Source organism: Oncorhynchus keta, chromosome 6 (assembly GCF_023373465.1).
Source record: "Oncorhynchus keta strain PuntledgeMale-10-30-2019 chromosome 6, Oket_V2, whole genome shotgun sequence".
Lineage (NCBI taxonomy): Eukaryota > Metazoa > Chordata > Actinopteri > Salmoniformes > Salmonidae > Oncorhynchus > Oncorhynchus keta.
In genome coordinates, this window is record NC_068426.1 from 27,930,385 (window position 1) to 27,945,062 (window position 14,678).

At 41.5% G+C, this 14,678-nt stretch overlaps 1 protein-coding gene and 1 pseudogene across 1 annotated transcript; both read left to right on the forward strand.

The window, feature by feature from the left end:
• The first annotated feature begins 1,240 nt into the window (after positions 1–1,240).
• LOC118384870 (zinc finger protein 273-like) lies at positions 1,241–5,030 on the forward strand (annotated as a pseudogene).
• Positions 5,031–5,364: 334 nt separating this feature from the next.
• On the forward strand, positions 5,365–11,567 carry LOC118385336 (intracellular hyaluronan-binding protein 4-like). Its single transcript, XM_035772399.2, has 8 exons — positions 5,365–5,831; positions 7,231–7,342; positions 7,665–7,799; positions 7,883–7,954; positions 9,868–9,939; positions 10,187–10,367; positions 10,896–11,090; positions 11,285–11,567. The coding sequence occupies exons 1-8, from the start codon at positions 5,561–5,563 to the stop codon at positions 11,348–11,350; spliced, it is 1,104 nt and encodes a 367-aa protein (XP_035628292.1). The 5' UTR covers positions 5,365–5,560; the 3' UTR covers positions 11,351–11,567.
• The last annotated feature ends 3,111 nt before the right edge of the window (positions 11,568–14,678 follow it).

The window sequence follows — 14,678 nt, forward strand, 5'->3', positions numbered from 1 at the left end:
ACTACTGTCATTTGCCCACCTACCAAGTTCGCTACCTGAACAACAATTGGAACCTGTTAGGTCGCTCTAACTTCATATTTTAATCTTTCAGATACAATATTCATTAAGATGTTGGAAAAAAGGGCGAACGTGATGATGGTCAAAAGGGAGAAGACTTCCACAGGCACGAGTGTCAGTCTGGAAAAGGGGACTGAGGCGCACCAAAAGGTACACACACACCCATAGGCTGTAAACTGAAGTATGCTAATTGTGTGGAAATGTATAACCTGTCAGCCAAAAGCAGCAAGTGTTCTAGACTAGTTCAATAGTACTCCCTCCCTACTTAATTTTTTATTTTATTTACCTTTATTTAACTAGGCAAGTCAGTTAAGAACAAAATCTTATTTTCAATGACGGCCTAGGAACAGTGGGTAAACTGCCTGCTCAGGGGCAGAACGACAGATTTGTACCTTGTCAGCTCAGGGGTTTGAACTTGCAACCTTCCAGTTACTAGTCCAATGCTCTAACCACTAGGCTACCCCAAATAATATCCCACTTTGCTAGCTACCTGAACAGATGATGATATCAACATGAACAGTGCACATGTGTCATGCATGATGTCAATACTAGGCTGATTTCTATGTCCAAAAAGAGAATACATTTGACAAGTAATCAAACACTGGAATTAAATTCTTAGCTAGCAGATTTATAGTGAGGAATATTTTTGGTGTTGTTGCATGTCTTATTTTTTTTACACATACTGATTTTTTTATGAGACCGTATTCATTTCTACAACTACTGCTCTGACCCTCTCTTTGAGGAGGCTCATCAAGAGGAAGAGGATTTTTACTCCCAGACCTCCCCTTGGGCTGACTCAGACACAAGATGACCAGAGAAACACTGAGACGTCGACAAGACTACACTGAATACGGGTAGACATGGTCGAGTCCAATAGCTATATTGTATGGTGCAATTTTATGAAACATATTACTTGAATCAGTCAGCTAATGGCATCGTGGTACCACTACCATTTAGCCAACTTTTGAGTGACTTTTTATGATTAAGGATATTCAGGACAATCTGTCAAAAAAACATTTAAAATTAGTGTTCCTATGCTTTTATTGGGGTAAATACGACCATCAGACTATTAAGGAATACTTTTTAAGGGTGGGTACATTGCCGTTTAAGTTATTTAGGAGAAATGGTCATTCATATCCACAATCTTATTCATATATGTAATGCAGTAGTTTGTTTTACATTTATGCCTCAGCAACCACAATGTCCCTCTGTTGCAGATGTGGTATTGCTCTCTGAATTTGATCATCAAGAGGAAGTTCACCTTAATCCCCAGATCTCACCTGCATCAGACCCAGAGAAACAAGATGGCCATCCCTCAAACACAGAACCAAACCCAGGCAGGATTGGAGATAATGTCCAGAATGGTGATTCTTTAAATACAGCCCAAAGTTCAGATAGAAACGCTGCCACCGGAGCAGCGAAGAAGCCCTTCATTTGCGACTTTTGTGGAAAGTGTTTCAATTGGAGATATATGCTTAAGCCCACCTTAATTCTCACATCAAACCCGTTAGTTGCCAGCAAGTGTGGGAAAGGTTTTAGTACAAAGACAGGGTGTAGTAATCACCTCTTGGTGGTGCTTTATAAAGACAAGACCTTCAAATGCTCAGATTGTGGGAAGATGTTTGCGTTGAGAAGTAGTTAGGTCAAACACAGGGAGCTTAACCCAACTCGGAACACCTGCACAACATGTGAAAAAATATTCTGTGGGGAAAGTGCTCTGAAAAGGCACAACTTCAGTGATCACGCGGAAAGGGCACACAGGTGCTGTCTAAGACCTTTCAGTCATGGTATCAATGGGATCTTCATAAAGCAGAGCACTCGAAGGAGAAGTATTGCTGTGAAACCTGTGGCAAGCTTTTCCTTTCATCCTTATCCAGTCAGAGTGCAACTCCTCAAGCAAGGGCTTAGCGCTTTGATGCATGTGGCAAAGGTTTCCGTCTTTCAACCAGTCTCAAAGATCATATGACTTTACAAACTGGACAGAAACCTTTTGTCTGTGGTTTATGGGCAAGAGTTACTGTTGTGCAAGCCAGCTCAAAACACATTCGTATCCCTTGAAGCACGTGTCAAACTCATTCCACTGAGGGCTGAGTGTCTGCGGGTTTTCGCTCCTCGTACTTGGTTGTTGAATAAAGTTCACTAATTAGTAAGGAACTCACCTGGTTTTATAGGTCTTAATTGAAAGGAAAAGTCAAAAACCAGCAGACACTAGGCCCTCCATAGAATGACTTACCGCCCTGCCTTGAAGTTTATGCGTGGTCAATCTGACCTGCAGTGGCCGTACAGCATTTACTGGTGATACGGCCTCTGAGAAGTCAAGGCATTCATTCTTCTACGCAGCGCTGTTGTGAAGGAAGATGTCATGGAAGTGAGTTTGTTTGTACAGGACCTCACGCCCCAACCTACCGTCAACAAATCATGTCAATGCGGAGCTATATGGAGCCCTCCACATTGTTACAAAATTTGCGAGGCGCTTGCCGATGCAGTACAGAGCTTGATTTGTCCTCTGCAAACCTCCAGAGGCACCTCAATTGTGCCACACCCTTCTTACAGAGCCTCTGGACCCTATTGCTAGATCAAGCATAAATTGATTTAATAGGCAAGTAATTTCAGAGCTGGCCATGACCGGACTAAAGACTGGAATGGAATGAAATATGATGGTCACAGAGTGATTTGCCCAGGGACCAGATGCGTGATTTTCTAAATCCACTACTGTCTGGAATATCTTTGTGTTTCATTCAGGAAATGGTCCTCTACAAGCTGGAATGTTGACTAAAATTACATTTGAACCTACTCTACCTGTTACCTGCGTGGTTGGTCCTTATGTGGGCAGAGATTTGACAATATATCCACCGGAAAGTATTATTAAACCAACGTTTCAAAGTGCTGGTTGTGTGTTCAGATTTCTATTAACTGAAGCATGGTCAAAACCATGTAAAGGTGAGCTTGGTGAGTATGCATGCTGCGTCTTGTGTATTCACGCTGTGTGTGCACGCTTCATGTGATAGAAATCTGAACACACTACCATTGCTGTTCCAGTGAGACTTACCCACACACCAGTGGGCTGCCAGTGTTTATGTTAATGTAGGCTCTGTGTGACACTAAAGACTTGTGGCAAGAAGAATCACAGTTGCTTTGTGAGGTGAATTTCCCCCCGTGTTTAACCCAAAAGGCTCAGACTTGTCTGTTTCCATCTACACGGGCCAGCATCCGTGTCTCACTGGGCCATGGCTGCGGCGGATCTGCTCTATGTTGGAGCCAAGGCAAGGCCCTGGGTACTTTCCAGCTTGGAATTACGAGACAATGGAAACACCAATTACACTAGAGCAGCCCACAAAAATACTCAAATAGTCTGATTATCTCACAGAGCAATTTTTTATTATTATTATTAAAGATGCAATATGCAGAAGTCGCTACATACAGTTTAAGTCAGAAGTTTACATACACTTAGGTTGGAGTCATTAAAACTTGTTTTTCAACCACACCACAAATGTCTTGTTAAACTATAGTTATGGTAAGTTGGTTAGGGCATCTATTTTGTGCATGACACAAGTAATTTATCCAACAATTATATACAGACAGATTATTTCACTTATAATTCACTGTATCACAATTCCAGTGGGTCAGAAGTATACATACACTAAGTTGACTGTGCCTTTAAACAGCTTGGAAAATTCCAGAAAATGATGTCATGGCTTTAGAAGCTTCTAATAGGCTAATTGACATAATTTGAGACAATTGGAGGTTTACCTGTGGATGTTTTTTCAAGGCCTACCTTCAAACTCAGTGCCTCTTTGCTTGACACCATGGGTAAATCAGCCAAGACCTAAAAAAAAAAAATCAGTCAGGAAGTTTAAGCTTGGTCGCAAATGGGTCTTCCAAATGGACAATGACCCTAAGCATACTTCCAAAGTTGTGGCAAAATGGCTTAAGGACAACAAAGTCAAGGTATTGGAGTGGCCATCCCAACACCCTGACCTCAATCCCATAGAAAATGTGTGGGCAGAACTGAAAAAGCATGTGCGAGCAAAGAGGCCTACAAACCTGACTAAGTTACACCAGCTCTGTCAGGAGGAGTGGGTCAAAATTCACCCAACTTATTGTGGAAGGCTACCTGAAACGTTTGACCCAAGTTAAACAATTTGAAGGCAATGTTACCAAATACTAATTGAGTGTATGTTAACGTCTAACCCATTGGGAATGTGATGAAAGAAATAAAAGCTTAAATATATCATTCTCTACTATTATTCTGACATTTCACTTTCTTGAAATAAAGTGGTGACCATAACTGACCTGAGACAGGGAATTTTTACTAGGATTTAATGTCAGGAATTGTGGAAAAACTGAGTTTAAATGTATTTGGCTAAGGTGTATGTAAACTTCCGACTTCAACTGTAATTTCTTGGTTGCAAAAATTCAAATAGTTCGCCTAATTTCTGTTTGTAACAAAACAAGCAATGTATAGTGTACAGAATCATTGGATCATCTAAACTGCTGTGATCTATCTTTGCAGTAACCAAAACTATTGTATTTGCAGCTACGCCTAAGAACGGGAAGCATAGAAAATGACAGATCTGTAACTCACATTTCTATGTGAATTTGGTCAGGATGCCCTTAAAGTTACATATTGAAGCTTTAAATAATAGAGCATTTTCTAAATTCCAACGTTCCACCTGCAACTATCGATGGAAGTTTATAAATCACCATTTTCTTCTAAGTTGAGAACGAAGAAAGTATCGCCAAGAAACAGATGGTCAAAAATTATCCAGCTACGGATGTACAGCTGCCTGAGAGATCAACGGTTATCACAACTAATGATGAAAACCATTAGCTATGAGCAGTGGTGTTTTATTTTCTGATGCTTGGCATGATGAAAACAGGTATCTATTTTGCAGCCACACTGTGCAAAAGATCAGTTCTATTCACCTGGTTAAATCAAGGGATATATTTCATTATTTGAATTTACTTTTGAAATTACTAAATAAATATTTAAAATGAATAGTAGACCAAAAATTGACATTTTCATACACTGGCACTGTATGCAAGGTGCCTGATTTGCAGAATATATGATGATAAAAATGTTTGTTATAAAGTTCATACAGGCGGAAGTCGAACCATTTTTATCCACAGAATGCAACACAGTTTGAAAGGTGGTGACCAGCGATAGTCAATAACTTGACAAAAGTGATCCGCTCAAACGGGCCAAATAAATGTTGTTTGGCTGTGATGGTGATGATATTAAAAAGGGGGGTGTCCTTAACCTCATGAATAATATTGTAATATTATGGGTTGAATATAAATTATCCGCCATTTTGGACGAACCGCATGCTCAAATATGCAAGTGAGTTTGTTCGAAATTTAGCCAGGGGGAATAGTCGTGATTTATTCACGGGTCAATATGTTTGTTCTTGAGGTCTTCGGCTCGTAAAGAAGGTCAATAGATTTAGAGGTGTAATCCAGATTGTATTCCAGTAGATTTTTTGGGGAAAATTCCATTCTCAACATGAAGGGAATTGTTGAAGAACCCACCGACACCGAAAGTGCTGGTTTTGGGTGCTCCGTGACAAACCGCTTTGGTCATCTTTTAGACGACGATGCCGACCCGTTCGACATCATTCGCGAGGCTCAGGTGGAGAAGCAGAAGAAAAAGAAGAAAGATGAGCCTAAAAAAACTGCCACTACAGATAAACTTGTGAAGAAGGACTCTCAAAAGGACAGGAGATCTCCATTGAGTGCAGGGGAATGCGACAATGCACACGTTAAAAGTTTACAGGGTAAGTCTATGCGATAGCTGAAGGCCCATCTAGTTTACTTCAATAAAGTGTCTAACTTCTAGTAAAAATTGACAGCACGTGTCGGGTGTATTGCATGTGTAGTTAAACTTACACAGTTCCGGCGTGACGAACTTCGCTTGCTAGTGAACTTTAATAAGAGTCTCTTGTTTGTCCTTCGTGTTTAGATGCTTTGGGTAGTTAACTACTGTTGCTAGCCAAATGTAACGGTAACTACTGTAGATAACATCTTAGTTCGGTGCAACATGGGTTTGCTCTAGCTAGGTATTTTTACTTGAATCAGTGCTACTTTCGTGAAATTGCTAGCAATTTAGTTAGCAATCAGGTAGGCTGCTGCTAAATCGATGACATGCAATCTAACGTTAGTTGTCGGTACAGAACAGGCCTTTGAATGTATCTAGCTAGTAGACTTGCCACGGTAGTCAGCTAGCTAACGATGGCTTAAACCTGGATTTGGGTCATAACACCACTGTACAGGTTAGCAATGTCTGAATGTACTGAACAAAAATGTACGCAACATGTAAAGTGTTGAAATAACATGACCTGAAGTAAAAATGTACTTTTGCCATACGCACAACTTCATTTTTATTTTTCATCCCTTTTAGTGAATTCCTTTTGCCAAAATAATCCATCCACCTGACAGGTGTGGCATGTCAAGAAACTAAACAGCATGATCATTACAGGTGCATCTTGTGCTGGGGACAATAAGACAGCTTTCATAATGTGAAGTTTTGTCACAACACAATGCCACAGTTGTCTCCAAGTTGAGGGAGAGTACAATTGGCATGCCGACTGCAAGAATATCCACCAGAGCTGTTTCCAGATCATTTAAAGATAATTTCTCTATCATAAGCTGCCCCCACATCATTGTAGAGAATTTGGCAGTATGTCCAACTGGCCTCACAACCGCGGACTGTAACCACACTAGTCCAAGAACTCCACATCCAGCTTCTTCACCTGCAAGATTGTGGGGGCGGTGTGTATTTCTGTGGTGTAATAAAGCCCCTTTGTGGGAGAAACTCATTCTGGTTGGCTTGGCTGGGCTACCAAGTGGTTTGGCCTCTAACCACCCATGGCTGCACCCCTGACCGGTCATGTGAAATCCATAGAATAGGGCCTAATGAATTTGTTTAACTTGACTGGTTTCCGTGTATGAACTGTAGCTTAGTAAAACCTTCAATAGTTTTTTCTCTTCAGTATAGCTACCCATTAAATGGTAGAAACAAGAAAGCTGTGGCCTTGCGATAATACCTATCGGCTAGCTAGCTCTCGGTTACATTGTAGGTAATTGGATCCTCTGGATTAGTTGGCTGTTCTACTGGTTTTGTGTGGTGCTGGTTGCATAATTTCTCATCTACATTAAGCTTTGATTTATGTGCAGGTTCGAAATATCCTCCTCAAGGTGCACCTGGCCATCTAGAGGAGCGACGTGTTGGCTTCCGGGATCGAAGGCAGAACGACAGTGAAGCACCCTTAGGATACTCTATTGAAAGGTAGTTAGTTATACACGAGGTGGGCATTTTTCTGTTTTCACATATTAAACTGGACACTGGCTATTCAAGGATTCCCATGTGTAATTTCCTTCAGTTTATTTTCTATGCTGACACTGCTTTGCAGATCTGAGAACTGATTACTTGTATGGAAGTTCAAACTCTACCTGGCCCAACATCACCCTTGGTGGAACTGTCATGCTCCTTACCCCATTCTAGTCTTCTCAGATCAGCTAGGATAGAACAAAGGCTTATCATTGGTCTAGAGTATGTGTTTTGACTCTGGCCACTAGGACTGTAATAACTACTCACTCTACCCCAACAGGCCTGTGGATCAGGGTGAGCGTCCTGGAAGGGGCCGTGGAAGAGGAATGCGTGGCGGGGGCAACATAAGATCCACAGATGGCTTTGACCAGAGAGGCAAGAGGGAGTTCGAGCGCCACAGTGGCAGTGATAGAACGTAAGATCAATACTCCACGTAACCCGTATCAATTTATTTTGTGAAGTAGAGGTTGGTGACGTTTGAGCATTTGCCTGTTTCAGTGGTGTGCGGTCAGAGGAGAAGCGAGGGGGCAGTGGTCCACGTAACTGGGGATCTATGAGGGACCACATAAGGTGAGTATGCACACTAGGACCGTTGGTGTTTCGTAAACTACAGGGGTAGACTAACATTAGGGATTAAGTGACGAGGCAACAGGAAAGATAAACAATGTAGGTAACAAAGGTAGTTGAACTAACTATTTAGCAGTCTTATGGCTTGGGGGTAGAAGCTGTTCAGGATCCTGTTGGTTCCAGACTTGCATCGGTAATGCATGTCGTGCGGTAACAACAGTCTGACTTGGGAGGCTGGAGTCTGACAATATTTGGGCCTTCCTCTGATACAGCCTGTTGTAGGCCGTACGCACTACCCTCTGTAGTGCCTTGCTTTTGCTCAGTGCAGTGTTTAACTAGCTATAGGAGAGCTCTGCTATAATTGGGGGAGTAGCCTCTGAAGCCCAGGCATTTCACATTCTGTTCAAAAGCCTGGGGAAGTTCTCATCGGGTAGACTATAAAAAGGGGTGGATTACAGTAGGGTAGGGATGCACAATATATCGGTGAACATATCGGAATCAGACTATTATTAGCTAAAAATAATAACATTGGTATTGGTCAATGTCCAGTTAACGCCAATGTTAAAAAACAATGTCAAAGCTACCGTGTATACTTGTATAACATGATGTAATAACGCCATGTAAAATTGTGTGCTACATGTGCGACAGCATTCCTAACCTAGCCCACACAATGTTTGCTGTGAGGATCGAGCAGTCATTTTGAAAGGGTAAGATCATTTCAGCGAGACAACTCCAAGGTGAAATCTGTCTTGTAAATTAGGGTTATTTTAAGTGACTCATAGCTATATAGTTAGCTAGCTACTTAAACAGATTTATATAGTGTTATTTGACTTATCTCTTTTGACATGCAAAGACTCAAACGGCATTCCATAGAAATCCTGGTTGAGAATGAAACGGCTGAACAAATGAACAACGAGTAAGTAAGTGCAAGAAATAGGTTTAGATTGTTTTACTGGTAATGGGGACATGCGTAAATGCCCAAAAAATAACTTTTTGGTCAGTGTAGTGTAACCTTTTATTTAACTTAGCAAGTCAGTTTAGAACGAATTCTTATTTACAATCACAGCCCGGATGATGCAGGGCCAATTGTGCGCTTCCCTATGGGACTCCCAATCACGGCTGGATGTGATAGAAACTGGATTCGAACCAGGGACTGTAGTGACTCTTCTTGCACTGAGATGCAGTGCCTTAGACCACTGCGTCCGTGTGTGGTGTAACTGTACTAGAATGTGTAAGGCTGCTAAAATTAAATATTGGTTATCGTGTATCTTTTTTTTGTTGTAAAGGAAAATATCACTTATGCCAAAAATGTCATATCGGTGCATCACTAATCTAGGGCAGTGGTTCCCAGACTGGGGCACGCCTCCAGTAGGGGTTGTGGGGTCCCCCCCAAAAGTCAGTCCGGCTTTCAACTTTTGAAAGTTGTAATAGAATGCACAAGGTTAGAAGGGTGGCCCGAGGGAGAACGTTTTGGAACTCGTGGTCTAGGAGGATGCTAGTGACTTGTTGCCACTTGTAAAAACCAATCAAATATTTCCCTCTGGCGGTCCAGAGGTTCTAAGAAAAACATTTCTGACTTGCAACAAGCTAGCTAGTGTAAGTTTCCAAATTAACGCCACAGGCTACTTAAATGTCCAATTTGGTCAAATAAGGAAGAAGGATAAATTCAAACACATAATCAGATACTGAAGTTTCCCACACTTCCAATGGTAGTCAACAAGATGAGATTTGGAAGGATGGCGGAATGTTGTGACTTGTGTCTAGAAAAAATATAAATTAAAGCCAATGTTTTCCTTTCTGATCTGAATTAGAAAAGCCCACATTGAGTGGTTCAACAACCATGTCTCAAGTGTTTGTCATCTGAGAATTGTCTTGCATGATTGTTACCGTAGTTAAACCTGATGTGTTTTTTTTAGTGCGGCAGCTGATGGGGCTGCGGCGACTGAGGGAGGTGACGGAGATGAGGTGGCAGAGACTGGTGAAAATCTGTGAGTGACAAATGGTTCACCAGCACAGCACCACTATTTAAATCAGCCAGTGAGACTATGCAAACAGTATATGTATAGCTTAATTCTTTCTGCAATACCCATTTTTTTCTTCCATTTTTTTTTTTTAGACTAGGCTATACATGCTCTGACATTCCCATTTTAAATACTCACAATTCACTCTACTTATACAATGAGTTTTGGAGTGTTCGATTTTCCTATGCCATAGTAAACTGTTGATTCTCTGCAGCGCCCCTGAGAATGAAGGCGAGGGGGAATCAGTGGTGGATGTTGCTGTGGAGATGTCTCTGGATGAGTGGAAAGCCCTGCAAGAACAGAACCGTCCCAAGAAGGAGTTCAACCTGCGCAAGGCTGATACCATTGTGCCCTCTGACTCAGTGGTCATCCACAAGTCCAAGAAACAGGTTGAGGTGAGGAATCCTGGTAAAATGCTGCAAATACAGGCTGCTTAATCACTCGTTTTCCTGTTTGGTACCTCTCATTGAATCACAATTAAGGTTGCAAAAGGGAGAGTGCATTACCTGTAAATACTACCAGTATTTTGGGAACTTGAATATATATTTTTTAATAAAATGACAATGCTGTATAACCAATATAAGTGAATACTGTTTGTATAATATGAGGGTTTTGGCATGCAATATTGAAGGATATTTTTATACTTATGTATCTGTCAATGTCTTTGTTGTGAAATGTTTTGGTGCCAAATTGGTGGCAGATGTAATGGTGGTAAATCTTTGAAGACCTGATTGAAAATGAATCTACTAGAAACTTATGGACACGGGTTTATCTTTTTTGAATATGAATACAAATGACAAGTTACCATAGATTACTTATTCAATTACCAAAATTCCAGTAACTTTGTTAAATTACTGGTGGTTTTACAACCCTAGTACTGATTTCTCTAAGTGTTTGTCTGTGCTGCCTGGGTTCTGACTCAGCTGGAGCAGGTTGAGGTTGAGGAGGATGATTCTGCATCTCTCCGTCGCCCTGCCAATGACATCACAGCCAAGCTGAAGATTGACTTTGGCAGCCTGGGACGACCCTCACGGGGGACCAGAGGAAGAGGTGGGGGTGGACGAGGTGGCCCAGCCACACGGCCAGAGACTGTTTCTCCTCAGAAGCCTCCTGAAAAGGTTTGTCTGGTTGACTGGGTCCTTTTGGCTGTACATGAAGGGGTTTCAAACCACAGTAGAGGGCAGCAAAGTGTCTTCTTTCATCCCTGGTGCCTCATGCATTTGTGAATTGCACTAAAATTGCTTGCTGGGCTTTGTTCTTTGCTCATGTCTTGATGCAGGCATCCCACTAAGTTGACTCTGATTCTCCCCAGGCTCAGGTCCAGCAGGGACAGGCACCAAACCCTGATGACCCAGAGGACTTCCCTGCCCTGGCCTAAAGGAAGGGGTCAGCATTAGACCAGAGCCCAGTCCATTGGTTGACTGTCACCTGTACTGTGCCTTAGTGGAATGAGCTGCACTTCCCAAGAGAAGTAACTCTTATACATCCCAAAGAACTGTGTATATAAATCAGAGTTCAGATGAATGGCCTTTCATTGTAATGGGAAATATGAATACTTGACCTGATTATAATAATAAATGCACTGTTGACATTGACATCTGCTATAGGATACAGTTTGTACAACCTTGTGTATATTGACATGGTGATGGACCCCTTATTGTTTGCTCCAGTGAAAATGTATCAATTTAATTTGAGCACATTAATTACTGTAGTTGATGGCCATTTGTGCCAATGTCTAGACCTGCAGCGTGCCTTTGTCAGCCACAAGGGGGAGTCGATACCATTTCTCAAATTTGCCTCAAGCCTTTGAACAACCACTCATCCAAATAAGAAACAATGTTAAACCTCATGTGATACTTGGCCCATTAGAGTAAATTGTTTGGTGTATTCATCTTTATTGTTAAATGTTATAGGCTATAGAAATGCGTTGTCTGTAGGACATGTAAACATCTGCGTACGTTTTCCATTCTGTAAAAGTAGTGTCAGTAACTGAGCTCTCCCCCTGCTGTTCACTGGTAATGAACTTCAATCCATGAAGCTTCCTGTCATTATAGACCTTTCATAGCGCCAGTACCCCAGCCAGCTCCACCCTTTTCTCCTGTGAAACTAAGCTGGTCGTTCACTTAATGCTATTTTAATGAATTATGTTCAACCTTTTATGTTGATGCTCAAGAATTTGGTGTGTTTCCACTTTGTCCCCTAGTGAGGCTGGTCAGTTCTAAGTTCCTACTTTCCTTTGGTCTTACTGGGCTTCACTATTAGAATCAGTTAGTCAGGGAGCAACGCTCATTAGTCTGCTCATTAGTTAAGTTATTCACTGAAATAGTCTGACCTGTCTGATTTCTTAAGGAAATATATGATGTATGGTTCTTAGTGGTCATACTGGGGCCCAATGAGACTAAGGTCTTGGGAGAACCAATCCCCATGCAAGAGATATTGGCTAATGGGCAGATGGATGGCCAGAGCCTCTAGTCGAGGAGCTGAGCTCTAAATCAATGTGTCATCTGATCAGCATGTTGCTCAATCAGCCATCCACACTGATCGTGGCTATGCACACCATTAATTACACTCTAGAGCACTGTATAGTCTTTACATGTGGACTTGTCAATCAACTCGCAGAGGTGTGTGAAATTTAAACTGCAAGTTGACTTAAGTTTTTTTTATTTTTTATCTAGCAGCACAGCTGACAGTGATTTGTATGTAGACCTACCGGAACAGTGACTCAATTGAGAAAATATAATATACTAGTGAAGTTGACATTCAATGAGTTTTGAACCAATGTGCAGACACCTTTCTTCCTTGGATTCTCTGAAAGGAGTGCTCATTATATTGATTGGCAGGTAAAGGTCAGTGGGGGGTTGATGTAGGTAATAATTGAAATACTTATGTTAATGAGATACAAAGTATATTGAAAGCATGCACTTCCACTCAGGTGTGGTTCCTGAGTTAAGCAATTATGCTTAGGGTCATCTATAACAATGCTGGCCAGACCATTATTTTTGGTTACCTTGGCAATGCCCCCATCTACAGGGCACGAGTAGATGGGGGCATTGGTTTGGTAAGCAAGGGGAAAAATGTAAACCATATGCCATGGCCATCTCAGTCACCAAATCTCAACCCAATTGAACACTTATGGGAGATTCCGGAGCGAAGACAGCGGTTTCCACCAACAAAACACCAAATTATGGAAGTTATTGTGGAAGAATGGTGTTTCATCCCTCAAAATAGATCCAGACACTTATAGAATCTATGAAGGTGCACTGAACTTGTTCTGGATCGCGGTGGCCCTACACCATATTAAGACACTTTATGTTGGTGTTTCCTTTATTTTGGTAATTATCTGTATTTCATCTGAGAAAATCAAAACAAGGCTCTTAGTGGAACCCCGTAAGGCCCTGTTGTTGCAAAGGATGTGAGGGAAGTTATTTATTTTTCTCAGAAGAGGGCCGAGTGGTTGAGTGCTGTTCATCTGTCTATGCCTCAGTCCGGTTATTTACAAGGAATTTGTAAATGCCCAAGTAAATATCACAGAAGCCAAAATCATAATACACATTGCTGAAATGAACATGTATTTAAAAAAAATTAAGGGTGGGGAAAGAACATTAAGAAACAATACTTAATCATGTCTGTAGCATGTCCTTATGCTTTTATGAACCCATTGAGGCTGGTTAAAGTGCACAAAGACCACCAGACAGTATTGTTTTTTTCTTGGCTCTGTCCTAGTACATTGATAATATCCCCCAAAAAATACATTTGCTTAGGCTTACCACCGTGTGCACATTGCTGCGCCTATGATGTGAAGAAATAATAGTTTAACATTTGAATCTAAACATTCTGATCTGTTCCCCCAGCTGTATTAATTGATACGGCATGTACCTCCCATACACTACTTTGATACACATCGTGGGGATTAAGAAGTGAGTATACGCAATGCCCACTGAAAAATAAGTGGATATACGGCGTACACACTGCTTCTACTCTAATGATGCCACTAAGACTCAGTCTGGATAGAATTGTCTGCTAAATGGCATATATTATAATTGTTATTGGGCCCAAATAGGCTGATCCGACCATTATAAGCCTGAAAATGTCACCCTGGCACGTTTTTTTGTTGTTGCTAAAAACATGTCATTGCATCTGATTTTCTGAATACATTGCAGTCGATGGGAAAATACAAGCTTCAACCAATTTAATCTTATGTCAACACATGTAGTTTATAGGAAAAGATGTGTCACAGGGTTGAAGCGTATGTCAATAAATTGCAGTCAATGGGGGAAGAATAGCATCACAATATGGACACAGAGAAAGGCATCACATACATGACACCCTACTCTTCTATTTTCTCCCTGCCTCCCTCTCTCCCCTCCATTCTGTCTCTATACAATTTCTATCTCCCACCTCCACCTCTCTCCACTTCCCCCCTCCACAGACAGGATATTGACGCATAGATATGCATCAAGGATATTGGCATATAAGTCAATACATTGCATTCAAGGCAAAAAAGTTGGTGACAGAGCTGCAATGGGTAAATTGGTTAAAGACACAGACAGGCAGACAGACATAAACACGCAGACAAACTAAACTCAACCCTAACCCTTACCCTAGCTTCATATCCAGCTCCCGGCTCAACCATAACCCTCATCTTGTCTCTTGGAGTTAGGGTTGAGCCGGGATGTGGACATGAAGCTAGTTATGGTTGGGGTTAC